Here is a 26251-nt window from a genome sequence, read left to right on the forward strand (position 1 = left end):
AGGTAATCGCAATGTTTACCTTGTGTCTGAAATTATCACATCGACGATCAACTTTCTTCCGATGTTGACTTCTCAAACAAACCACTATAGATGTATGTAGTACAGTTTGTCTAGTTTACAGCTGCTGGAAGTTGCAACTTTAGCGAACATTGCCTCCCTACCAACTGCGGCCGTGCTGCTGATGCTTCGTAGTCCTAGTGCTTAGTCCCGCCTGCGCCCTTGTTTAAGACTCGATGACATGTTCAAATAAAATGGACAGACTTGTGTCAACAAGTTTTTTGATAACTCAAGAAAAAGGTCACCCCGAAAAATAAAGGACCGAGAAGTGAGCTGGTACATCATTGAGGAACAGATTTAGTTGTGATGGGGGCCTGCTGTTTCAGCAACAAATAATTTGTGTGTGTGTGTGTAAAACTAAGGAGCTTACACAAGCTTTCAGATTTTTAAAACTGTTACAGAATTACACCAGACACTTTCAGATTCTTGGACAATATGCTTACAGAGTCCCACCAGACTCTTTCTTATTGGATGCGGCTGCTAGCATGTAACCCTCGGGTGAATCTCTCTCTCTATGAAGAATGGCTCAGATAAAAAAATATATATATATTCTTCTCGATTCAAAATGAACTTTACATGGAACTTGACTTGTAGCGTGGAACCATACGGCAGGGGTGCACCTTGTAACGGATCGCCAGGTGTACATCTGTACATGGAGGCTCACCGCTTTAATAATGACTAACATGACTTTAGTCTTTCACCATTTCATTAATATTCAAACAGGCGCTTTCTCACAGTCAATAAAATGTGTATGCATATGTAACAAAAATGTAAATATATATATAACAATTATTTACACCACCAAATACACTTTGTACACACTTGCTCCATGTCGCCTCAGTTGCTGACCAGACATCAACAGAAGCCAAAAAGGCAGAGAACAAGACAAAGACTCGAACAGCAAGTCACAGACACCACTGCAGCCCCTGCCCAGCCCCGCACATCACGACACGAGGACTGGCGAGACGACAGAGTCCCCCTCCCTCCGTGTTTCCTGACCCACACACTCACCCCCACTCTTCACCCACCACCTCCCCCGCCTCAACGGTTTCCATGCCTGACGTAATGGCTGCTGGCGAGCAGTACACTCGGGGCTCAAAGCAAATTGAGCTCCGCCACCGACTGTTTTTGTGGGGCTGTGCTGCTGATCACACACTTGGAGAGAGAAAGAAGGGGAGGGAGAGGAATAAAATATAGAGAACACTACCCTTCACTCAGCCTTTCCCCTCTCTTGTGTGTGCTTTAAGTACCTACACATGTAGACGTGTGAAGGAGTGAGTGTAAGAGCGAATGACGAAAAAACAAGGATCTAGTTCCAACGAGCAGACTGAGGAAAAAAGGGGAAAACAAATTGTGGCCCCATACCGCCCCCTACACAAATGCACATCTCAGCAGTCGACCGTCCCTCCCAGCCTCCTCCCCCTCCCCACTTGCGGTAAGTGAGAGAAGCAGACGACAGTCAAATGCGAGTAGTGTGTCAAAAGGGGGCCGACAGCCCCCAGGTTGGGGGGGGGGGGAGAGAGCGAGGGCGCACCACTCTAACGGCCCAAATCGAAACCGTAACTCAAGGTCTGGGAGGAGCTGCGCGCGCACACATCCCAAATGAAATTCGTCACCTGCTCTCGCGCCCTGTGTCGTCGTCGCTGTTTGTGGTGGCACACGTTCAACTTTTCCGCCTTCCAAGATTTACCTACCCCCCTTTCATTCAAAATAACAGGGATTCAGTTTCATATTGAAGTTAGGGGGCAGCAAGCAAAACCAGACAGAGAGAGAAAAAGAAAGGAAAAAAATAGTGTTAAGGGGTGCAGATATGTCGCTGCAATTATAAACTTGGTTGACAGGACGAGATTTGATCCCGGCTGTGTCGAGTGAGCATCAGACAGCAAATCCACCCACGTGAAGGCACACACGGCGAGTGGTTGGGGTGTGTGACTACAGTTGTTTTCATGTTGGCGTTTCTCATATCCGATCAAGAGGATTTTCTGTTCTACACACCTTTATCCGTCGCTACCCGTTAATGAGGAGCGGGTAAATGTTTGGCCAGACGGGTGGTTTGCCCGCTGCACACTCCATGGCAGCACCGTGTCTGCGGTCGTTTCGTCGGCTCTTTATGGACCAGAGACCTGCTCACCGCCTCGTTTAAACCACGAGACCTCCTCCAGCATCTCCTCTCCCATCTCTACATCCCCCTACCCCTGCCTTCTCCTCCAGCCTGGGGGGACACGAACTTCAGGAGGCGGAGGAGAATTTGCCAGTCGTTCGCCACCAAACTATTCCGCAGGTGTGATTCTCAACCCTCCACGATGTCCGCACCGAGGGATTAAATGGCGTAAATCTGTTTTCACCCGGCATTGGCGGATATGTCTGTTGATCAGTTGAGTGGTGTGTCCGTTGGTTATTTCGTCGAGACACGGCAACCCTTAGGGATCAACTTCTTGTCAGTTTAAGGAAAGGTGGGAGAAGAAGACGACGGAGGATTTGTAACAAAAAATCGACTTTCTGAACTCGCCAGGAATCCTGTCGTGATGTTTACCCATTCTGCCACCATGGACAGGTAAGAAGGTATTCTTCCTTTTCTAATTTATCTACCTGGATGAGCCGAGGAAGAAAAGTATGCGGTGGTGGTTAGGGTGGGTTGGTGGGGAGGTTGTAGGGCGGTGAATGGTGGTTGTGAGAGAGATAATAAGGGTGGCAGTGGGCTGGTTAGCCTTGTGATCAGTTTGTCTCGGGACGACACGGCAGCAGTGAAGGTTCATGGCTGCAGCCACACCGCCATCATCAGCTGCTGATTCAGCGTAAAACATCGACCACCCGACCTGCATCGCTAATGAGTGTCGTCTGCTCCTGCCCTCTCGGACATGCGCTCTGAGACTGGTGTCTGTCCACCCCTCCCCTAACTCCCCCAAACACACATACACATCTCTCTCTCGTCTGCTCCACCCTGTCTCTACCTTCATCTTGATGCATCGGAGGAGGAAAGTACAGGTTCTCTCCCTTTTTAATCCTTAATTATTCTTTATCTGTCCCCCGCTCGCACTCTCTCCATCATCACATGCTCGCAGTTCCTCCACAACTCAAGTGGGGTTTTCAGCTAGCGTTGGGAAATAATGTATTATTCTAACATTTACCTAGTCATTTAAAAAAAATATGACACCCCACTACACTTGTAAACCATCACTAGTCCCACCACTACACTTTAAGTCAAGAGCGGTCCGGTGGCGCAACGGTTAGCGCTGTTAGCGCCTGTCACCAATACATTGAAGGTTGGCTGCCCTGAGTTCATTTCTCGTCTCGGGCACGCTCTTCTTTCTCTGCACGTGGCATCTGTTTACAGGGCTGGCTGCTTGCCGTAATATAGCCTTAGTTGCTGACACGGCGTAAAACACCAATTCCCCCCCCCCCACACTTTAAGTGAACGAATCTTAGAAAGGAAACTCCGAGACTCACTTCAGAATGTCCCATAATTAGACGTTTCACAAACCTAATTATACATACATCATATTTATACACCACATGCTCTAAGAGAGCATATTATCCCCACCCACTCCACCCGCCCGTCGCTGGAGCGTGAAGCTGGCTGCCTGGCGCGTGATGTCAGCGCCACACCTGTACAGGTGAGAGAGACGTCGGCAGGTAATAGGCTCGCACTCTCTAATGAAAAGGTAAGCTGCTCCACCCGCTGCCACCCCGCCCCAACCCATCCATTTGGCTGGAAGAGGACTTTTTATATCTGTCGTGCCAAACTGTCGTTGCCTTTGTGATCGGTAATGTTTATGTTATTATTTGTTTCTCCTGTTTTATCCGCGCTTGTTCATTTTCTTCTTTACTTCCCTAGCTCTGTCTCTCTCGCCTTAGACACAGACAGCATGCTGGGTTTTTTTTCTATGTCTATTTTGCACTCATATAAATGAAACAGAAACTGCATGGCTATTAGTTCCATGTCCGCTGATCTTTAGGAAAATAAATATTTTGAAATATTTATAGTTGTATCTATGCTCGAATTAACTTTGCTACTCAGCAGCAACAGGAGGACGAGATGTTGTATATGTTGGCGGCAAGAGTACAACACAATAATCTTCTGTACAAAAGGACACGACTGTATGTGGATACATTATGTCTACATTATAGTTTATTTAAAACAAGTTGGGATCGACTACATGGATGTTGGGACCGGAACTTGTGTATTGGTGGAGAGTGGATCACATCACACACCTGTGTCTTGTGACATGGCCGATGTTCGAAGCATTTAATTCGTTCATTGTTTGTTGTTTGTCTGTCTCTACCCCTCCACAGTTCAACTCTTCTCTCTGCCTCTGTCAGTGTTTATGTGTTTATGAATTCGTGGATTCATTCAATTAAATGTTCGCCCCTGTACTTGTTTGTTGTATATACATACCCCTCTATGTCCTAGCTAAGGTGCTAGGCGTACAATCGGAGTGTGGATAGTTCGAGACTCGCCATGATTTACGACTTTCTTTATTTACTTGGCTGAGTTACAACTTCAATGATTTATTCTGGAAGTCGTCGTCCATTGACAGAGGACACTCCAAGAAGCGACTTACAGGCTGAAGACTTCACGGCTTGCTTTTGTTACAACGTGTTGGCGGGCAAATTACCGACATCATGCCGGCCATAACGGTTTTACTGAGCGATAAATACATCTGTAACACAAGCACCCCAACATCCACCACCTCGGGTATCAAGAGCTCAGCAAACAAACAAGCGATGATTGCTGAGTTGTCCAACATCATTCCACTGGAGCAACATTACAGGCTGTTGTTTATTTTGTCATCAACTCATCAGTTTGCAGTAATTATATCCACCCTTCCCACCCGGCATCTCACTCTCCTACCTTCCTCTCTCCCTCCCACACAAACACATACACAGGCAAACAAATCATGAACGAGGTGATTAATAAAAGGGGAAAAAAACATTTCGAGAGAAATAAACACTAGAAAAAAAACGAAAACAGAAAGATAAAACATAATTTGTTGCCAGGTTGAGGTGGGAAACAAATAGACAAAAATAAAACAATTGTAAACGTCGCATAACCGAGGTTGTACACACACCCTGAATAAACAGCGATGTATATTTGCTGGCACAACAGTTCCCGAGGTAAGGGTTAAACCCTTTACAAAGACTGTTTGCTGTCTTGCCCTACACCTTCCAAGGAATGGCAGAGGGAGAGAGAGGGAGAGAAGGTATAAAAGACTTAGGATTATTGTAAAATAAAAAAACTCCAGGGATTATGTGCGGTGCCCCGACTCGAGCCTGTCGGTGTTCAAAGTAAGAAGTGACGGCAGATCAAAGCCGGTCTCTCGCCACCCGACATAAAAGATTGGCTGGCGGCACTTACAGTCTGTCGGGTGGCATTACAGTTACACGTCCTGGCGACAGCTTTCTCGCGCGGCCCCGCGTGCTTGTGTCGGGTGGGTGAGAGCTGGGGTGGGTGGGACCTTCAGATAAAACAAAAAAAACTGTTAAAGCGGATTTCAAAGAGTCTGGTCCCACGTCCTGCCAGGTCTCGTGAGTTTTATAGCAAACATCACAGGCTTGAACTTTCAACTCTCTGTATCTTGATTTTTATTTCTTTTTTTAATTATCTGTTTCTGTAGTGGCGGTTATTTACTCCATGATATTGGGTCTCTTTTGTGCATCCTGGGAGCTACTTGTTTACTATTGTGCTAAACAATGTTTTCGACAATTCGTGAGCTCCATTCAGTTGACCCCAACTCTTGCCCTGCCCCCGAGTTAGTGGTCCTAGGTTTTACCGAGACTACACTCCAAAAACAATTTCAGGGTGAGAGGGAAACAACAAGAGCATGAAGAGTGCTGCAAATATAATTGACGAGGCATGTTTGTTCATGGTATTAGCAGCGTGGCAGTTTCATTTTCCTCACAAACTGCTTTGACATCGGATGATGATACCTAGAGGATAACCGTTGACATGGACCATTGACATTTTTGACCTTCTAGAAGTCTCCAACATTCCGCCATTGTTGCTGGTAATGGGGGCAAGCAGATAACCCAGGGTTAGAGCCTCCAACCTAGAGGGCGCTGTCTCGATACCCGTGTGGCGGAGCAAACTTTCCTCAGAAGTCAGAAATGGTTACCTATGGTTACCAATGAGGCTTTGGTGAATTAAAGCTGGTCCTTAGAAAAGTGAGGTTCATACCATCTCACTCCTGCAACAACCTAAAACAAACAACAACAAACTGTAGTCGTGTAGATATATGTATACATGATGCTGGACTAGGTGTGTGGTAAGTAATAAATCAGTGAAGGGACTGTGTCGCTAAATCAAGAGAAAATTGAAAATGAGTTGCAGTGTCCGGATTGAGTTCTGCATATTGGAATGGAGGAATGTATTGAAATGCAACTTCCTAGCATTTATTTAGCAGGTGTGACGTCAAGCCGCGTGCTGCTTTCGTTTGAAGATGCCGCGTGCACCAGGTGCCCATGATGCAGTCAGTTACTGTGACAGGCGACAGAGGGGCAAGTGACAGGAAGACAAGGACCTGGCGGCACACCTTTGTTCGTTCCATTGTTTGCTTCTTTCGCTTCTAGTGACCTCCTGACCTTTCCCCAGCCTATGGGATTATGTGTACTAACCACGTAACCCAGGGGCCGATTGCGCCGAGCTCGCCAAGGGTTGGAGGAGGGGGAGAGAGACTGGGATGCAGCCAGAGAGGTTGGGGAGTATTGATGGTTCAGTGTCATGTCGGATGGTCCAATACATCTGAAAAGCAGGGTTAGACATGTGATGACTTCATCCCTCCAGTCAGTGGTGAGCAGCGCTCACCCTCCAGCCTGTGAGGTTGTGGCTGTGGAATAATGGTGAGACTTCAGGCCGGCTTCTCGCACTTTGGACTTGTGACGGTGTTACCATCGTTACATCTGGCGCCACTGTCACGTTGTTGTGCTGCAAATTGTTCTGTCAACTACACCATGGTGTGCACCGATACAGGTGAACTAGGACACGGCTTTCTTTGTACAGTTGACTGTTCACTGCTTCTGATAGCTCTTCCGACTTTGCTGTAAACTGAAGAGATTTTGACTTGTCCGTCAGTATAATGACAGGATGATGTACGGAGGGGAAGCAGTGACTGTGCACCACAAGACTTGGCCAAGAGCCGCTTTGTTGCCTGAAAAATGGATGGCTTCAACTTCAGATGTCATGACACTGAACGAGACATACATGAATGTTTGTTGGACTATGGATACCTACATTAGGAAATACTTACATATGTTAGGCTATGGATATAAGGCTGATACCAGTCCTCTTAGAAGGTGGTCAGTCAGACGCCTATAGGCACCAGTCCCTCCAACCGCCATTATATGGTAGTGGAATGTCAGTGTGCGATAAAGGAATGCCAGTGACAGCGTAATACCAGTGAATGACAGAGGAATGCCAGTGACAGATAGTGGATGGCCAATGAGAGACAATAGACAGCTAGTGACAGTGGAATGGCAGTGTGAGATAGTGGAATGCCAGTGAGTGACAGTGGAATGTAAGTATGAGATAGTGGAATGTCAGTGACAGTGGAATGTCAGTGACAGTGGAATGTAAATATGAGATAGTGGAATGTCAGTGACTGGAATGCCAGTGACAGTGGAATGTCAGTGGGCGAGGTGTTTAGTGTCACCAGTAAGCCACACAACACTATCGAGTGCAAAGTGAGGAGGACGTCGATGGCGGAGGTGCGATGTGATATGCAGTCGCCAGACACCTGTCACTCACATTCTTGTACCCGATATGTAACACCTACCCGTCTGACATATTTGAAACCTTAACCTCCACCCTACCTACCCTCCTCTCCTCCTGTGTGTGTGAGACAGAGACAGAGGGATTGCGTGCGTGTGTCTGTAAGTGTGTTTTAAAAACACAAATACAAACACTTTGTCGTGTGTGTGTGTGTCATTACTGTCAGTTGTGTTTCTGTCGCCTGACCCTTGGCCCCAGACAGTCTGGGTCGCTGACGTCGCAACACCGGCAACTGGCTATCGTTGCTTGGTTGTGAGTGAGGCGTCTGTGTGTGTGTGTCTGTGTGTGTGTCTGTGTGTTTGTGTGTATGTCAGTGTGTAAAGTGTTTCTAGTATCTGGCATCTCACTGGCTAACCTGCAGCCTCCCTGCATGGCCTCTACAGCTACTGGTTGCCAGTGGGGAGGGGGAGTCTCGCTGTTTTCATGTTTTACGGATATTTTTTCCCTACTTCTGAACAAGGAGCTTTCTGTCCTCACTCACATAGTCTCTCCATCTACATCACGCTAAGGTTTCTGCTTAGGGCGGAAAACAAATGGGAGATATTTCATTCCTTTCTTTCACCATCCAAACTTTTTGTATATTTTTTTCCTTCCTTCCTTCTTTCTTTTATTTATTCTTTTTTTTTTTATTTCGTGGTCTTTATTGAAGTTGTGATCGTGCCTTCAGTCACTTTGTCTCGGCACTCAAAGCCCTCTTGTCTCACTGTGGTGAAGCTAACCCTCGGACACAATAAAAGGTGGGATGGGGAATCAGAGGATTATGTTTGTAAAACACTTTTTACCGGAGCTGGGACACACGTCCCGCCTGTCCTGTCTTCTCCGTCTTCGCCTGAGATCCCCGATTTTCGTTTATTGTCTATTTTATTTCATATTTTCTGAAACTGATTTATTGCAAGCTTAGGTGTAGTAAAAGTTTCACAGTCACAAACAATCGACATCCTTGACGAGCGAACACGCACACATACGCACATGCGTTAGTTTAAATGACCAGAATTGCATTAGTTTTACTGCAGATTAACTTTCTGAAACTTGAAATTCTGAAATCAGCTTTGAGCTTTGATTGGCTGTCGAGTTTCCCTAGAGTTAAACAGCTCTCATGTGTGCGACACACCTGTTAATTACAATAATTATACCGGTTACAACAAACTATTGAATCAGGTCATCAGTAGACGTTGGGGTCAGGAGGTCGTGGGCGGCTAGATGTCAACTAAACTGTAAATATTTCTAACAACTTGACCTCACAGTTGTGATTAGCACCCTGGGGCCAGCGGCACAACACATTTCTACTTGTAAACGTTTTTGGCCCTTAAATGTTTTAGATAATTAGTTTTATTGAAACACAGTGTGCAAAACTGTTTTTGTTCTGTAAGAATACTTTTCGTTTGCGCTGGTACTAAGCACAGGAGTCCAGAGAAGCGATTTTTTTAAAAATCTTTCTAAATCTCTTTCTTTAGAACAGTCTACGTTTCAGAAATATCGCCTCTCGGATGAACACTTTGATGAATTTGTTTATTCGGTCGTGGACATCCAAACACTGTATTTCCTATTCACTAGATCCACCTCAACTTAATTTCTCAAAGCCAAAGAAGGGATTTCTCGAACCGATGGAACTAATGAGAGAAGGTTTTGGGCAACACTTAGTTCTTTCATATTTTGCACCGAGCCTTTAAGAACATACTTCACAGACACGCTATGGCACCGGCTTTTTACACCTGTAAACCTGCCACACTGAACACCTGTTCATAAAATAAAACAAGACAAATCACCTGCTGATATTCAGACTGAGAACTGTTTCATATGTGACTGTCTGACCATTATTATTTATTAAATAATTATGTTTATTTTTATTAGATTTTTATTAATATATCCTATATATATTATTATATCCTGAGTCAAATGTTTTGCTGACTGTACATAAACAAGCGGCGTGGAGGGCTGAAGACTTCATGTCGGTTGTCCACAAGCCAAGCGTGCTCGTACCCCAGTGCTACCCTCCAGTGCCACCCTCCAGTGCCACCCTCCTGTGCTCATGATCTGGCTTTATAGACCTGCTCACTTGCTGGGTTATCGGAGTCGGCAATCTGAGGGCCGAGGGTGTGGGGCGACAGTAAAACAAAAGACAGCGGGAGGCAGGTCCAGGGAGGGCTCACGAGATACGAGAAGCCAGTGTGGGAGCCAGGAGGACTTGACTTGCACGCAGGGTCTCGCCAGGGAACTGCCAGTGTGTGGGGTGGATAAGCCAGAGCCCGGGAACCCTGTTTATTATGCTCATGAAGAAAGACATGTTTAACACTCGGCATTGCCAAACTCAGTTTTCTCGTGACCAATGGATTTATTCCGGTTGTGAACATGTAGTCCTGTGAGGTCTGGGTTACAGCAACGTGTGAGAGAGAGAGAGAAAAGAGAGATTATGTGTGTATGTGAATTATGTATGTGCCCGCCACACACTTACAGTGGTGTACACAATAAATTACTGCCTCCTGGGTCAACTTGTTTCTCTTTGCCATTCTTTGAGACTAACTACCACCACAGTAAGGTGACCACCTCGTAGACATGGTGCTCCAGGCCCCAAGAGGTCTGTAAACTAGCCTGGAGGTCCAACAGCTTCAAGTCCGGCTAAACTGCAGCTGTCAGGATCCATCAGGCTATAGCTACACAGCCATCATGAGGCAGCTGCACATATCCGGTCTATTGTCAACGGTCGTATATGGGGCGACCTCATTCCTTCTCCATACATATTTGTGTTCATAAGTTTAATGAATATACAGAACCTACAAATTCTCGATGTTTGTCAGACACCAGGTAAGCACTCAGACCATCAAAGACATGAACAAAAGCTTATACAAGCTCTAAATTCAAAAAAAAAAATTAACAAACATTTGTGGAATGTGTCCGGGCGGAGGTTTGACCTACACCCCTAGAGGCCAGGACTGGAGCTGTTGAAGTACCGTTATAACCTTTAGCACATTGACGTTACGGCCAGTCGAGAGTCGACAGCTTTCCGGTAAACACGGTGTCAAGGCTGTCAACGTGCTGTAAAGTATCGCGTCGTCGCGACTCTCTCGAGACTTGGACGTGAATTATGGCCGCCATTGTGCAGACCTTCTGCTGACGAATACTTGACCTGTGGCGGAGCCGTCCAAGACTTGTTGGGACTCATTTCACTGATTTGACTGATGTTAGTCGCTACCTGCATCAGTTCGTCCGTCCTCGTGTTCGTCTGGTGAATGTGTGTGTAAGTCCACGTGCTCTTTAGGTCCAAGGGTATGCACAGTAATTAATTCAACAAGGGGGGGACAAGGTTAAAATCTCATCTTGGACATGGTGATTTTTTCTCATTGCTTCGCCATTATATAGCCTAGTACGGTACCAATTCTCAAAGAGAGGAAAGAAAGATAAGAAGACATATAAGTCAAAATTATTCCTGTTCTTTCTCTTTCAAAAACAACCAGAGATGTGTATTACAGGGGAAAACAAATTTTTGTTCCACAAGACCTACACTTCCAATGTAGACTCTCATGTATTTGTAATTCACAGTTTTCTGGTCGCTCTGTGACCTCTGACATCATTCGGATGTAAGGACATGGTTCGCTTCCAATTAGCGGCTGATGCTACTCTCTTGCTGTTGTTGTGTTGACCTTCTTGTCTGTGTCATAAGCAGATAAGACGAACTTCGCTCACAGGGTGTGACTGGTTGGCTATATGGCCGTATGCTTACCCATCATGTGGGTATATATATACACAATGTGCAGCTAATCTCCACTGCCTTTCGCTATTTATTTGTGTATGTCTTTTTGTCTATATCATGTTTTGTCTCGATATGCAAGGATGTGCGTGTTTGTTGTTGTATGTTCGTCTTTGTTAACAGAGAGAAAAAATAAAAGCGTGCGAGCGTCTATGTTTCCCAAACAATTCATGGATGTCTGTTTGTGTGTGTTTCTGTCTATATTGTGTGCCTGGGGTTTTTCCTCAATAAATATTGAATAAAAATAATATATGTGTGTCTGTTGCAGCGTGTTCGTTTGTTTTCATATTTGTTGGTATGTCTTTATCGTTATTAACGGAAGACCATTATTTTGCCATGTGAAGGTGTTACACGCCATAGAACCGACCCTGAAGATGCGCGTTCTTAGAGATGAACACGCGCACACCCATCCCATGGCTCTTGAACTGGTGCCTACCTGCCAGTTCCTGTACGGGTGGCTAGTACACACAATATATATATATCCTTCCTGTTCCTTTATCATACAATCCTTTTCTCTCTCTACCTCGTCTTTTTTCAAGGTAACAGGTGAAGACTTTAGATAGCTACTTAAGAGGCAAAATGATTAATCTCTTGGTTAAATCCGCTTAAACCCTAACCACCTGCGATGCCGGGTGAAGTCCTTTTTTTGCCGCCCACGCATGCGCCGCTATTGTGCGTTTCCGCAAGGGGACGCAATTATGGTGTTGAGACAAGCTTCCACAGTAATCCACCTTAAAATCATGGGAGGGAACTCCCTAGCTTAAGCGACATTCAGTCTTTTCAAGCAGGGACCCTGCCCACCCGACCTATCCACCCTGATGTGACGTGTTAAGAGGGGCTGCGGCTCTAAGTACAGTCGATTACCTGTTGTAGGCAGACGACAGGCTGTATCTGCACCGGAAGTTCTCCTGTCTCCTAAAGACTTCCTCTTGAAGGGGTAGTAGGGTGTTGGCCTTAAGTCAGATTTTATAATGAATGTGTCATTATCTGAGGATCCTTAAACGTGGATCAGGTTTCTCGTGGATGTTAGATACACGTTACTCGGATATCCTCAAACATTTCAGAGTTCCTCTAGGATCCTAGAATGTACTAGGCGACTCTGAAAAAAAAAACACATTTCCTGGCTTATTTATAAACCTGTACATATTTACTCTGGAATCCTAAATGCACTTAAGAGTTTGTCGGGTTTTTAGAAAGGAAAGAGTTACTGATGATTTGACAGCACCTGGAGGGTTAGCAACAAACTAACAGACTCACTCAAGTATTCTAAGACATGTGTCGATACTCAAGGATCAGAAGAAACATGCGCAGAACTACTTCAGGATGCTTACAACACCTACTTATCGTTCATACTCTCACAGCGCTCTTAGTTCCGTAGTCAGGGGAGTGAAGTGTCGCAGTGGGTTACGCCCCTTGCCGTGGAGGACAACATCATGGAGGATGGAGCGGCGACAAGGGGGCGACAGTCAGTGTGGGGGAGGACAGACCCTGGTGACCGACATCGGTCAGACGACATTCCCACTTAGGCCGCACAACCACGTGTTTACAGACAAGTTTAGACAACAACCACGTGACAGTGTAGCCGTTAGCTGGACACGCCCCCTGACTTCAGCTGCAGCTAATCAAAGTACACTTGTTAGAAAGTTTAATAAATGAAGGTATGCATTGAGTATTGTAGCCAATAAAGAGATACATGCGTTGAAACTTTAGCAAATAAGTGAGAACACGTGGCTTAGTTTGAACTATTTTAACCATCTGGTATATTGAAAGCGTTTCCAAGATCTACAGCAGGCGCGTGCTAGTGTGTGCGTGTGCGTGCGCGCGAGCTGAAGAACGAGGGCGGGGTTGTGTGTGACACCGCGGCCTGTACTTTAAAGGTGTTTGTAGAAAAACACATCTAACAAGCAGCCACCCAGACAAGTCATTAATTCAAGGGATCATGTCTTGTCTGCCTAAGTTATGTACACAGTTCTGTCTTTCACAAACCACACACTGAGCGGTGGACGAGCTTTAAAACAGTTTCAGATACACTCTTTCTTTCTTTCATTAAACATTCCGCTTTTTGTGATTTCACTGCGCGTGCACACTCAGTAGCCCACTTTTCAAAATAAAAATAATTCGTAAAGGTCAGAGGTGGTATGTTAATGTGGGTTTGCCGTGGGCTGCAATCTCGACAAGCGCCTCCCGCCACAAACAAGATTAAAGATTGGTGAAGATGAGTATCAACTCAATGAGGCCGTCACTTGAGATTTGCAGAAAGAAAATACTTGGGTGGCTTTGGTGGGAATCCAGTGGGTTTCCAGACTGTACAGGTTGTGAACGCAAACATATGCGAGTGGTAGTCGGTGTGTATGTGTGCGCGCGCGGCCAGTCTAGCCAACAGGTGACGTACACAGTGTCCCGAGACGGGATCTGAACCGAGAGCCTGTCACTGCGTGGTGACAATGCGAGTGTTTCAAACACTAACACTATCGTGCGTGTGTGTGGCGCATACTCGTGCCTGTTTATGTATGTGCGTGCGTGTTTGTGTGTAAGAGAGATTTTGTACAGCCTGTCACTGTAGACTGACGATGTTTGTCGTATCTCTGACTGTATTGTGCCAAAACGGTTCAAAGCCATTAACGACTATAGCCGCACATACAGGACCTATTGTGTGAATGCACAAAGTCAAAGAAGGAGCACAGTCGGTGTATACAGCGATCCCCCGTATAGATAAACAGGCCTGGATACATCCAGTCTTACAGGTGGCGCTGGTGACCCAATTATTTCTTGTCATTTAAGCAAAACTGTGTGTGTTTCGCATTGTGATTGTCGCGTACCACCCCCCAGCGTCCACGGAGCACGCTCAAGGCCACTCACACAGCAGGCCACACACACTCAGTCACTCAGCCGGAGGCAGGATGCGACTTACTTCTCGATCCCGTGCCCAAGCGAAGACCAAGACAAAGACGGAAAGAACGACACAAATACGAAGTTTAATCGAGAGAAAAAAAAAAATATTTATATACCCAAACACCCAAATACCTAATACAACCAAGGAAAAGAAAATACCGATGCGAGTACTCACAAAAAAAAAAAAAAACCAAAACGAACAAAACAAACCAACAACCAGGTACTGCACCACCGCAAAGAAAATAAAAACAAAGCGCAAACGCGCACAAATTATAACACAGCAGTAAATAATAATAATAAAAAAAAAACCGCGCACCGCAGCCCAGTACAGTCAGTTAAACGTAGTTTCCCCCTGAGTCTTTAATTCTTAACACAGAACAGGGGCTTGAGGCGCTTAGTACACAGTCTCAGGAGCTGTTCACAGTACAGTTCCCTTTCTGAATGCAGGTGTAGAACCCGTAGACGTAGACGTCACAAATGAAGAAGTGCAGAATGGTTGATTATATCTCAGACGAATGCTCGTCGAACAAAGTGCGTGGAGCCAGGACATAAGACACGTACACGTAGCACGTATACACAGGAAGTACACAGTAAATACACACCAAGGGCGTGCACCCCGGACATACACAAAAAGCCTGAATAAATAAAGAACCACGGTCACTAAAAGGCTACCCGAGAAAATAACAAAACATCCCCTCCAAGACCCCTTAAACCAAGACACGAAAGTCGACGTAGCCCTTACACACATACAAAAATAAACTCATAGGAGTAACACATACTCGCGTATCCGCAACGCTCATTCCAAAAAAAACATAACAATGGGGAAAATCTGCACTCACCCACACGGCTTATGCTAATGACCGACGGTCACCCGAGAAGAATACGGAAGCACATCCCGTTAGACTCTGGATGTCACAGCACAGACTCCAGCGTCTTCTCAAAAAAAAAAAAAAACTCTCCGGCTCTACTCAGCGCCTTGGTAACAAATCTCTCACCAGCTTCCACCAGCCCTCGAGCAGACCTCACGTGACGTAGCAAGACTGTGACGTCAGGTGTGCTACAGACAACGAGCGAAGGCCTTGACCTTTCCCGGCGAACCGGACAAAAATAGCCTGAAAACACACGTTAACTGTCGTCTGCTGTCAGCTACCTCTCCAATACAGGAGCGTCCCCGCGCGCTGAGAGAGATGCAGATGTAGACGAAATCATGACACGTGACAGTGATCCTCGTTCATTTGGTTGCTAAAAAGAGTTGTTCCTGGCACTTGTGACACACCTATCATTTGTCGCTATAAATATTTACCTTAGCAGCAACTCTTCTCACCTGAAACGTCGCCACATTCCTGTGATTAGTCATTCATGTCATTACAGTGTCGTGTTACAAAACAAGTGTCCTTTATATCCTGTATTACTAGGTCTTCGCTAATGGCCGTCCTTGTCTTTTGCTGCTTCTTGTGTCTGAGGAGTAAAACACAACCTGTGATGCTCCCAGGTGAGAGTTTCTGGTGAGCCGGTGAGTGTGTAAACAAACCTGTGCTTCCTCCCAGGTTCAGTCACCTGCTTTCATTGAGCACTCGGCCTGTCAAGCTTTGCAATAATCACCACGCCATTCACTTGTATTCACTTACGGTGGTACACTTCTCTTGGATAATATTGAAATGACTGTGGGGTTTACCACGTTAAAGTAAGAACACGTACTATTTCTGGTCCGAGGGTGGGGGGGCTGGTGTGGGGAAGGTGGATGCTGCTGAGACGTAAGGTGATGAAGTGGTTTTCGGCAACTAGCGAGGAAAAAGAAAAGGAGAAAAGGGAGGTTTTATCTCTTTCCGAAAGATTCTGTTTGGAATGTAGCAGCATGATTAAAGAACCAGGGGCGGGAGCAGGTGGCTGTAAAGTACACGTGTTTCTCGTGTCCCGCCATCCTCGTGACATTCAGCAGGCTTGCTGTAGGCGCACCCGGAATGTCAGTCCACTGCACGCTGTACCCAACATCCACTTCGCTCTGTTTGCTGACTTCGCAGCAGATTTACTTCTCTCAGGGCACCTCACCCCACACTCCCTCCCCTCTCCTCCACAAATCGCGACCAACTAAGTTGCTGGGTATGGAGGTAACTACCCCGGGTGTACAGCCCTATATGCGGCCCGTCAGTTTGCTGCAAGTGTTTCACGAACCGTGCACAGACTGGCATCACAGTCACACTCTACAGCTAGCATCAGTTGATGCATCCCGTAAAGAGGATCGCATGTACCCGGACATCAGCGATAGACGAGGGCTTAGAACTACTTTTGGCTCCACGATATGTTAGTGAACAAGTCCACCCCAGTTAGCTGACTCGAGAGTTATGTGGAGCGAGGTATCCAGGTGGGGACAGACGCTTCCTGTTGAAGTTGACTATTTTACAATATCTCATTGTCCGCCCACCCATAATGCTGACCCACTTTAGCGGCGGAACTATTTACCTGCCACCTTCTTACGCCAGGTAAGTGTTGGAAGATGGAGCGGGAACTTGGGGCCAAATTTATTTTTTCCTCAGTCCTTTCCCCACCCATGTTTCCTCTCTGCTATCAAGGAGTGTACTACAGGGACTGTTTTGCCCGCCCGTGAAAGAATTTAGGAAAGAAAAGAGAAAGTTTCTCACGCATACAGGCTGGACGTCCTGTTCCCTCTCAAGTCTTTACTCGCCGCTGCTACAGAAATCAAAAGAAAAGAGAAAGAAACAGAAAAATATGTTACTGTCAGACCCTAACCACGTGTTCTTGTTTTTTGTCTGGCATTATACATCTGTTTCGCCCATAGGTATATCCATGCTGCATCCCATTAACAAGATAAACATGAATCAGTCTGAAAGCAGACTTCGCAAGGTGAGCAGCTCAGTGCACCTATTGGACAGCTAGACTGTGGGCAACAACAAAACCTGGAGGTTTGCAAACATTGTACAATTATATATTAATTACTAAATTTCCAGTTTGGCGAGTTAACTTGCAGGTGGCGCCTGATATCAAAGTCTGTCAGTCAGCTGGAAAGGAGAGTTGGTTTATTTTACTAAGCTAAGTTCATCTTGGTCTTCAGTGTCCCTGGTCCATCACATGCACGCTTTTCTCTTTTTTTCATCAGGCACTTCTTTTAAGCTGCTTGTTTTTGCAAGTTTCTAAGGTACTTTTTTTAAATAAGGCAACTGTGTTAATCTCAACCTTTCCCTACTAACCCTTCACCCAGCTTTTCAAGAGACTATATACAGTCACATTTAGGGGGAGACGCATTAGACAAGCATTGCACACGCATATTGCGAAGTCGCACACTTCTACAGTCAGTATATATAGTATATAGTATACAGTTTATATTGTATTCTTTGTCTGAGGTATGCTTTACATGACATTCCGATCTGTTTTTTTTCTTGTGACCTCATTGCTTTTCTCTCCACATCGTCACCTTTTCGTGAAATATTTACGGTATTTATGAGGCTTTGTGTGGACATCATATTGTCACTAATACAGCGATAATCGACTGCCCTGAGTTCAAATTCGAGCACGTTGGTATTTTTTTCTTTGCATGTTTAAGTTTTTACAGGGGTGGACTGCTTGGCCGCGGTTTTCATCGAGTACGGACGAACCGACGCAACTGAGTGATGGCGAGCGATGGCGATGAAGACAATCACATCTGTGGATGTGGAGTGTATGGGAAGAACTTCAGCCTCAGTTGCTGGGAGGCTTCAAACACTATTTCTGTAGCTTCCCGACATCACATTGAATCATATGCTTCAGTAGGAGCTCGGTTTGGGGTCGTAGTTACGGAGGACAGGTACATCCGTAACCTCGGGGTTAGCACTACTGTGAATATCTACCACCCAGCAAACACTCTGTGGCCATAACTGTGGACAGATCGCATGTGTTTTCATTTACACGGTCCCACAGAAGTAACCATAAGATAAAGTTACCTCGGCTTCATCTTGATCATCCTGCCTCACAGGGCAGGAAACAGCGCAAAGCATGCTTTCAAAATGAAATAGTCTCGTTAAAAGCAGTGCGCGTGCTTTACAACAATTGAAAGGAATTCTTCTGGACAGAAAAAAGAAGAAATAAATCGAGACAAGTAATTTACTTTTTTCATTATTTCTTAATGTACTGATAAGATTGCTAAACTCAAAAGTTAAAAGCAGACTTCCATGTATGTGTGAAATAGCTTCTCAGACGTAAAGGTTAAAGGTTAAAACCGTGTTCTGATACCAATGCAAGAAAGCAATGATAGGACGAAGAGCGAATGTGGATGAGGCACACGGCAACAGACGGTGTAATACACTGCAGATTATTACTGGGTTGCTTCACAAATAAGCAAAGAAAAAAACCTGAAAATGAAAGAATGAAAGCTAAAAAGCTGGAGGGAAAAGTAAACAAATGCGGGCGGGTTTCCTGCAGCACTCAGGGCACCCAGCCTCGTGGCTAGTACACTGCAATGTGGGGCACAAGGTCGCACATGGAGGTTAGTGCGGGCCATTGACTGCAAACCTCCCTTTCTCCACCCAGCAATGAATGGGTACCTGATTTATCAGTGAAAGTAAACTGGCGGAAGGAGACGGGTGAGCCCCGCCTTCCATATGTTGCGCCGTCGACTGGCGAGGCTAAAGCTTGACGATTATAACAACTTCATTCTCAACTTCCTGCAGAAGTAGATGATTACTTGTATAAATTAGTTCTGTCATGTTTTAAAAAAATCAAGAGCTATTTTTTTCACTGGTAGATTAAAATGTAACAGTACTTGTGAAGGAGCTCACCAGTAGTTAAAGTTCAAAAGAAGCATCAGAATAAACTATTAATTAAAGTCCTTTAACCGTTTGTTTGATTACTGGATTTAGCTCTTGAGACAAATGCTAATAGTTAACCGGCCATGGAGAATATTAATGAGTGTTGGCTGGTCTGCGTCATGTTTCTATAAATAGAACTACAGGGTTAACGGTATTCGCACCCTCGCCTGTCCGTCTGCATAGAACTGTGAGGACAGCGGTCGCCATAGCAACGCTGAGCATCGTGCAAATCGTGGATACAACAGTCAATGGATTTTGAAGAAGGATGTGAATGGGGCACAAATCACACTGACACACACATGCACACACACAAGCACGCGCACACACATGCACATGCGTGCTCTCTCTCTCACACACACACATACACACACACATGCACGCGCTCTCTCTCACACACACACGTGCTCACACACACACATACAGGGATTGGCTGTCTCGCCATCTGGTAAACAAAAGCCTTGTCTGGTTTAGTTTTGTCCCCATCTGGTCTTTTCACGTTTCTTTTGTCTTCCTCTGATCTTGCTTTACGACCCGCTGTTGCTGGCCGCGGACATTCAAGCTCGGCGGTTACCAGAGTGTCCGGAAAGGCAGGCACGACACCCACTCTGTCTCAGAAAGGAAAAAAAACATTCAATGTTGTTTTAAGTGTGGCGAGATTTCTGCCATGGACGGCGCCTGCCTGACACCAGAGCCAAGATCCATTTTGTCTGGATTATATCCGAAACAGATCTTACAGTTTCTCTTTGTTGGTTTTTATTTTTCTCTTCTTTCTCTGTTGGCTGTTCAAACAGAATTCTACTGGATTTCTTATACAAATCCGTTGTGCATTATCTGCCACTCCTTCATTCTTTGAAGTATAGCCACGTTCTTTCCAACCACGTTTTTTCTCGGGAGGTAGTTGGGGGGTTCCTGCTTTGTAAGAGCTTCTACACATATGGACTCAGTGTAACAACAACATGATCTCTTTATTTTTAGAAATTTGAGTAGTTTCAGAGGCTTCCAGCTTTTTTGCTGGTTTAAATGACCGCATCAAGAAATGAACCAAGAAGATCTTCTGGCTTCGTAAATTGATGTCGGAGCAAATTTTTCACAAAATGTCTACTGTCGATATTTCCTGAAACTTATTTTCGAGAAGCAAGTGTCTTATGCCAATGGCGGGTGTAAGATGTATTCCTCCACTCCACCCCATCACCTTTATGGAAAACTAATGTTTGGTAACGAGTGTATATATATATTGGAATCTGATGACCTTTTGAACTCTGTATTCATTCTCTTCTGGTGGTGGACTACTGCCTTTATTCCCATCTGTCATGCTTTTGACTTTCCTGACATCCAGCAAGACAGTGGGACGTTTCCTAACTCGAAAGGAACAAACACAAATGCTCATTTTTCTCTCCCTTCGGCTGGTTTATCAACGATCTTCGGTTCAGAACCGTTGAGCCACTCCAACCTGCCCTATAGTGTGTCCTGCCTGTTTCATGTGTTTCAGTTACGGTTTCTGGCCCAGTTATTCTGGAATAAAGCAGGTTAATGCCGCACGAGGCAAGTGGAGGAAGGTTCTGAGACTGTTGCGGCGGACAGATGATGGCGGGATCGTAAACTGCAATCCTAGACACTCCTGTGCAATCATTCACAAGTCAGCGGTCTGTCTGCATTGCTTAGCAACCACCGTGAGCTACCTTGAGTGGCTTAAAGGTATTTGCTTTGCTCTCCGCCGTCTCGAGACTGCAATCCCGCGCATGATCAATGATCTCTTCACCTTCCAGAAGTGAAAGGTCAAGGCGGGATCGGGGTCACGACGACCGCTGTCATGTCGGGTATCTGGGAGAAGAACGGAGGGAGAAGGTGTCAAAGAAAATGGAAACAAAAGACAGATAATCATCTGAACAAAAAGTTCGCTACTTAATTGCCGTGGGTGATGGGAAGGTAGGAAGGACAAACACCATCAGTGTAACCTCGATGTCTGATGTCAGCGGCAACAACTACGTCGACACTTAGTGTGGAGAGGGCGTGGGTGGGGAATCCTCTGCAATAAAGTATTGTTCTCGTCTAGACTGTTGCAGCCATGACCTGAGTTTTTAATAACGATGTTTATTGTGTTCAGAAACTATACTTTGCAATTTCTGATTGGATGTTAAGCTTTATTTCAAATCCATTCATTACAGCATTTAGAACTTTTATTGTGAGTAAAACGATTCTTCTTAATATTGTTGGGTATCTGAAGAGGCATTTCTTGCTTTGCTATAATTTTTAGTGAGAGATATTCGCGACATGTACAGCTTAATTCAGGGCTTCTGCTTAAACAAAAAATTGTGTACAGTACACATTGAAAGTTCGGAGGACCCCTTCAGTTGTCGTCAATGGGGTCCCCTTCAAATTTGGGCGAAGGACAGGGACCCTTAAAAATCTGAAGAAGGGGTCCCTGGGACCCCAAAGAATTTAGCATTAGCAGAAGCCCTGGGCTTCATTCTTGCTGACACCTCACCCTCCCCAGCTACTCCTAAGAAAGAAGTAAAGAGAGACTGAGTGTAGAGTGGATGTTACAGCACTATTGTAGTTTAGCTACACTGCAAACCGCGAATAGGCCCTAGCCCTATAACTGGCTTCTTTACCGCTTGATGATGATTGATGGCTGGTCAAGATTGCATGTCCCTTACAAGTTGAACCGGATACTGGCTCTTGACAACATGCAGGTCTTGTACACCTGCACTCGGGGCACTCGGGACAAAGACACAAACAACCCATAGTCTAGTAAACACCTGTAGACTTCACGTGCCGCGGTGAGAACTAGTTCTTTGTGATAGTAGCTGACAGATTTGTGCTTTCTTCAAGATATCAGCAAACTTCAGTCTTGCAATTTGTTTTTTTACTTTAGAAAGTTTGAGTGTAATTGTAAGTACCTTGTTCACTGCTTGCTGCCTACATACACCTGAGGACAGGAGACAAAGTTAGTCTGTCTTGTAATGTATTCCGAATATTCATTGATACAAATTTCACCGTTTGAACATATGACTTATTTAAGGGATAAACCGCAGAATGATGCCTTTCAGCGAGCAGGGAATGTTTTCTCCAGCAGCAGCAGCAGTAGTAGTACAAGATGGTGTCTCAATATGAGGTGGCAGGAAATAATGTTTTGTGCTGAAAGATGTCAATGAACTGTTGTTTACAAGCACAAAATGTTGTTTTCCTCAACCAGTCAAGCTGCTCTCGTTCTCAACACTTTGAATCACTTATAGAGGAAGGAAAAACTGAATACACAAAAATCTTGAAGAACAGATTAAAGTTATGTGCTCGGGACTACTGTAGCGCATTCACAAGGTGAGAGGTGAGCTCGGCGCTTGTTTCCCTACAGAGGGTCAAAAGTCTCCAGGTCCTGTGACAGGTGAAATTCTTGCCTGCATTCAAACTGTCAACTTGTGAAAGAGAGATGTAGCAGCTACAAATTTCTCACACAGATAAACACAAACACGCACACACGTTCACACATACGAACACACACACATACACCTCGAGCTCACAGGAGGGTATGGGGTACGTGTGTTTCTTGTGTGTGTTGGCTGTGTGTAGTGAATTTAGTCAGTGCATGTGTGTGTGTTTGCCTTCGTGCAAAATAACTGTAATGTCTTTGTCCTCATCTACGTACATAAAGTGTCTCTTTATCCAGTTGTCTCCCCTCCCAGCGTGTGTGTGCACGTGCACACAGTGTCATCATCGCACGCTAACAACACGGTCGATGACAATGTTCGTGTCCTTGTTTCTCCAGGATGTGTCACACTCGGGTCACGATGTGATAAATTATCAAACAATGTTTTTGCGAAAGTCACAACATCCTAGACCTCGTCTCTCGCGCTGCTTGGCTTTGATCTCGTCTTCTGCGGCACGTGCACACGGGTACGCACACCCGAGTAAATACAGACGACAAGTTATTTCTATAAAGGCGTGGATGGACTGATGGTTGCAAGTCCTTTGCCATTTTACAACATGCATCCATCGACTACCGAACATGTTTTTTTTTTTCTTGTGTCTGCATTGGAATGTGTGTCAGAACGCATGTTTGCACGCGCTCGCTTTCGTGTATATGCGTTTGTATGTGTGTTATGTATGATATGCATGAGTATTTGTGTGAGACAGAGAGAGAAGAGCAGACAATAGGGAGGAGTTTTATGAGCACACAGGAATTGATATACTTATAGACACAAGTTCGTGTGTTTCAATCGCACTTCACCTGTTTATTATCTCCAATGGTTTAGTTTTGATTGTTTTTCTAGGCAATTCTCTGGTTTATCTGTTCTTGATCAGTCATCTATATCGTATATTTTCCATCATCTGCCTCAAACACGTTTTGCCAAACAATGATGTGTATTGCAGACCACCACGACAGCTTCTACAGTTAGTGTGATGTAGATGCAATAAATCATAAAAGCCAGTAAACACTTATACCACGTGGGATTCCTTTGCTTAAACACGATTTTCCACAAAATGTACTACCAGTAGCCCGGATGGACGTAGTTTGGTGTATTCCAGTCCCGGAAGGCCGGTGGAGGAAGGAGTTCGCAGGCTCCGCATTGAAGACTGGTAAACAAATGTCCCGATGTCTAAATAGCCCTGCACTTTCCCAGGTCAAAGGTCGACTGCTGCTTTGCCGAAATTTTAACCCTGGAAGATCTGTTATCTCCACCCGTAAATGTCGACCCGCCCACAGCAACCTTTGATTGTTTTTCTGATTGCGAAAGATGGAAAAAAAAAGTGGTTGACAAAGAGGACAGCTCTTCTACAAAATGGTGCACGCATTCAAAAGTCCTTCTTTCCATTGTGTTCTGCTAGAGTTTATAACTAAAGAAGCTCTAGAAAATGTCGGAATCGCCTGTTCAAGGCTAAAACTTGTGAAAATGTTTGTTTCCGAGTTTTCATTTCATCTTTTCCATGCCTTTTCAGTGAAAAAAAAAATGTGTACCTCAGCTTTAGAGGAAACTCATCAACTAAGTAATGATACTATCATGACAAGTGATATAGATGTATACTTTAGTCTGGGGAGAATAGCAGATAAATATCAAATCCTTGCTTAATAAATTACATACACTTCCAGAATCCACTGTTACTAAACTCTCTTATTATTGTTGCATTGCTTCAGATTTTTTTTTTTGCAGCTTTGTTTGGAGCTTAAACACTATTGACTATATTCCAAAGGATTTTTTTTAAATCATGCTAATGTTAACACTACATTTTTTCTGCACATCGTTTTCCAAAGTAAAGCTGCATCCCTATTGGACTAAAGTTTGAAAGTATAGAATGTGTTGGATACAGGCCCACACGAAGACTTATAAGAAGAGCAAAGAACCTTCGTGTCCTGTGGATGATCTGTTAATGCCGACATCTTATAGTCGCTTTATAGCAGTTTGTAGACTGGGTTAACAAACTTTTTTCAAAGGATGCCATGTTGAGGAAATTAAGTTTTATGTGTATTTTTCACTTTAATTTCATCCCTAATGGACAGTTCATAATTTCTGGTGTGCAAACTGATGTAGCCTTGTCTTCTGTCTCCCTCCCTGTATCTTAGCGACTGTTCAAAGGTAATTACTTTTACTTTTTGGGATCTTCCTTAAAACGAGTTTTATCTTCCTGATTTAAATGTGATCCACAGTAAAACGCATAGCATCCACCTTGTCATACAGTGACAAAAGTTGGTTTGTATTTTTAAAATAGCCTAACAGCTATAAAAGTAACTGTGAATGTTTTCTGAATCCTCGCTGTGTGGCTTAAAAAGGAAACAAAACCAAAGTTTAATAGGCAGCATGTGTTAATTTAAATATGTATATATTTGCGGCTTGATTAAGCAGTTTATTTTTTTCTACTTGACGACTATGTGCGTCTCTCATTTGCACGTGCAGAGTCAACACATACAAACTCCACGCTGCACGTGCACTTGCATCCATTCCGTGAAGCGCGTGGTAGGAGGAATAAATAAGCTTTGCAAGAGATTTACACACAATGGTTACATCACAGAGCACGATGAGCTGATGATAGAGTAGGTTGTGTAGGTTGAATGGTTTGCTGGGGATACTGGCTTTGATGCGCGTGTGAACACACACACACGTGTACTCACCTTGGCTGCTTCAATGTATATATATGTATGTTTGTTTACATTTTTAAAATAGTCTGTTTGCAATTGTCGCCGGCGATAACCTCTCACTTCTTCGGTTTTTATTTAACAACACAAAAATGTAGGTGAGTGAGTGAGGGGACCGTTTTTCCCCACCACAGACGCTGGCTTTTCACTGGACAGGCTTCATGACAAGCTGAGGTCTGGAGGCGAGGGCTGACTGATCAACAAGTTCAATGAACCGTCATAGTGAATGTGGATCTTGGAGAAGGAAGGACTGCTGTGAGCCTGTCAGGCCATTGACAAATGTCTATTGAGAGGCCCCGGCTCAATATCTGTTCACATCTGTCAAGACCTCTGAAAGGTCCTTTTCTCTAGGAGGTGTGAAGAGGTTCTTGGCTCTCTCCGACTCTCGTACTCGCCGCTTTAGTCGTTAAAAACGGAAATTTGGTTTTCACTTGTAAAGAGAGTCATGCAAGCATTTTTTCCTAGCGGATGATGGACCTTTTACATAAACAAATAAATACTCAATGCAGCCGATTGATTTCCTTACAATACAATATGTGGTCTGTCACTAGCATGGCGGGACTGTCACATCAAGGTGTCTGAGTGCACTACACACTTCACAACTTATAGAGTGGACAGTTTGCCCCCAGAAACACATCCTTTTCAAGACCTTCAGTTCTTTGTGTAGCAAATGTTCAAGAAAGTCTGGCAGGGGTCTGATGGGGTCACTTTAGGCAGTGTGGAAGGTCACGATTCGTCTGTGAGTCTGGGACTTTGCATACCACCTTCGCGTTTCCTTTGCTCAGTCAGGAATGTGTGACATTGAGTATATGTTACATACTGGATTGAGCAACATTTGATATCATACGAACATAGAGGAAAATAGA

The 26251-nt window shown here is 44.7% G+C and overlaps 1 protein-coding gene across 2 annotated transcripts in view; it reads left to right on the forward strand.

The window, feature by feature from the left end:
* Positions 1-1607: 1607 nt before the first annotated feature.
* The window catches only part of LOC112554071 (thrombospondin type-1 domain-containing protein 4-like), a 102664-nt gene continuing 78020 nt past the window's right edge, over positions 1608-26251 (forward strand). Inside the window, exon 1 of one of the 2 annotated variants that reach the window (XM_025221661.1) lies at positions 1608-2619. Coding sequence is in view for 1 of the 2 variants with exons in the window: in XM_025221660.1 (XP_025077445.1) it covers positions 2583-2611 (29 nt within the window). In the remaining variant the exon portion in view is untranslated. The remainder of the gene's footprint in view (positions 2620-26251) is intronic. The other variant, XM_025221660.1, reaches the window with a different exon arrangement.

Source organism: Pomacea canaliculata, linkage group LG13 (genome assembly GCF_003073045.1).
Source record: "Pomacea canaliculata isolate SZHN2017 linkage group LG13, ASM307304v1, whole genome shotgun sequence".
NCBI classification, from domain to species: domain Eukaryota; kingdom Metazoa; phylum Mollusca; class Gastropoda; order Architaenioglossa; family Ampullariidae; genus Pomacea; species Pomacea canaliculata.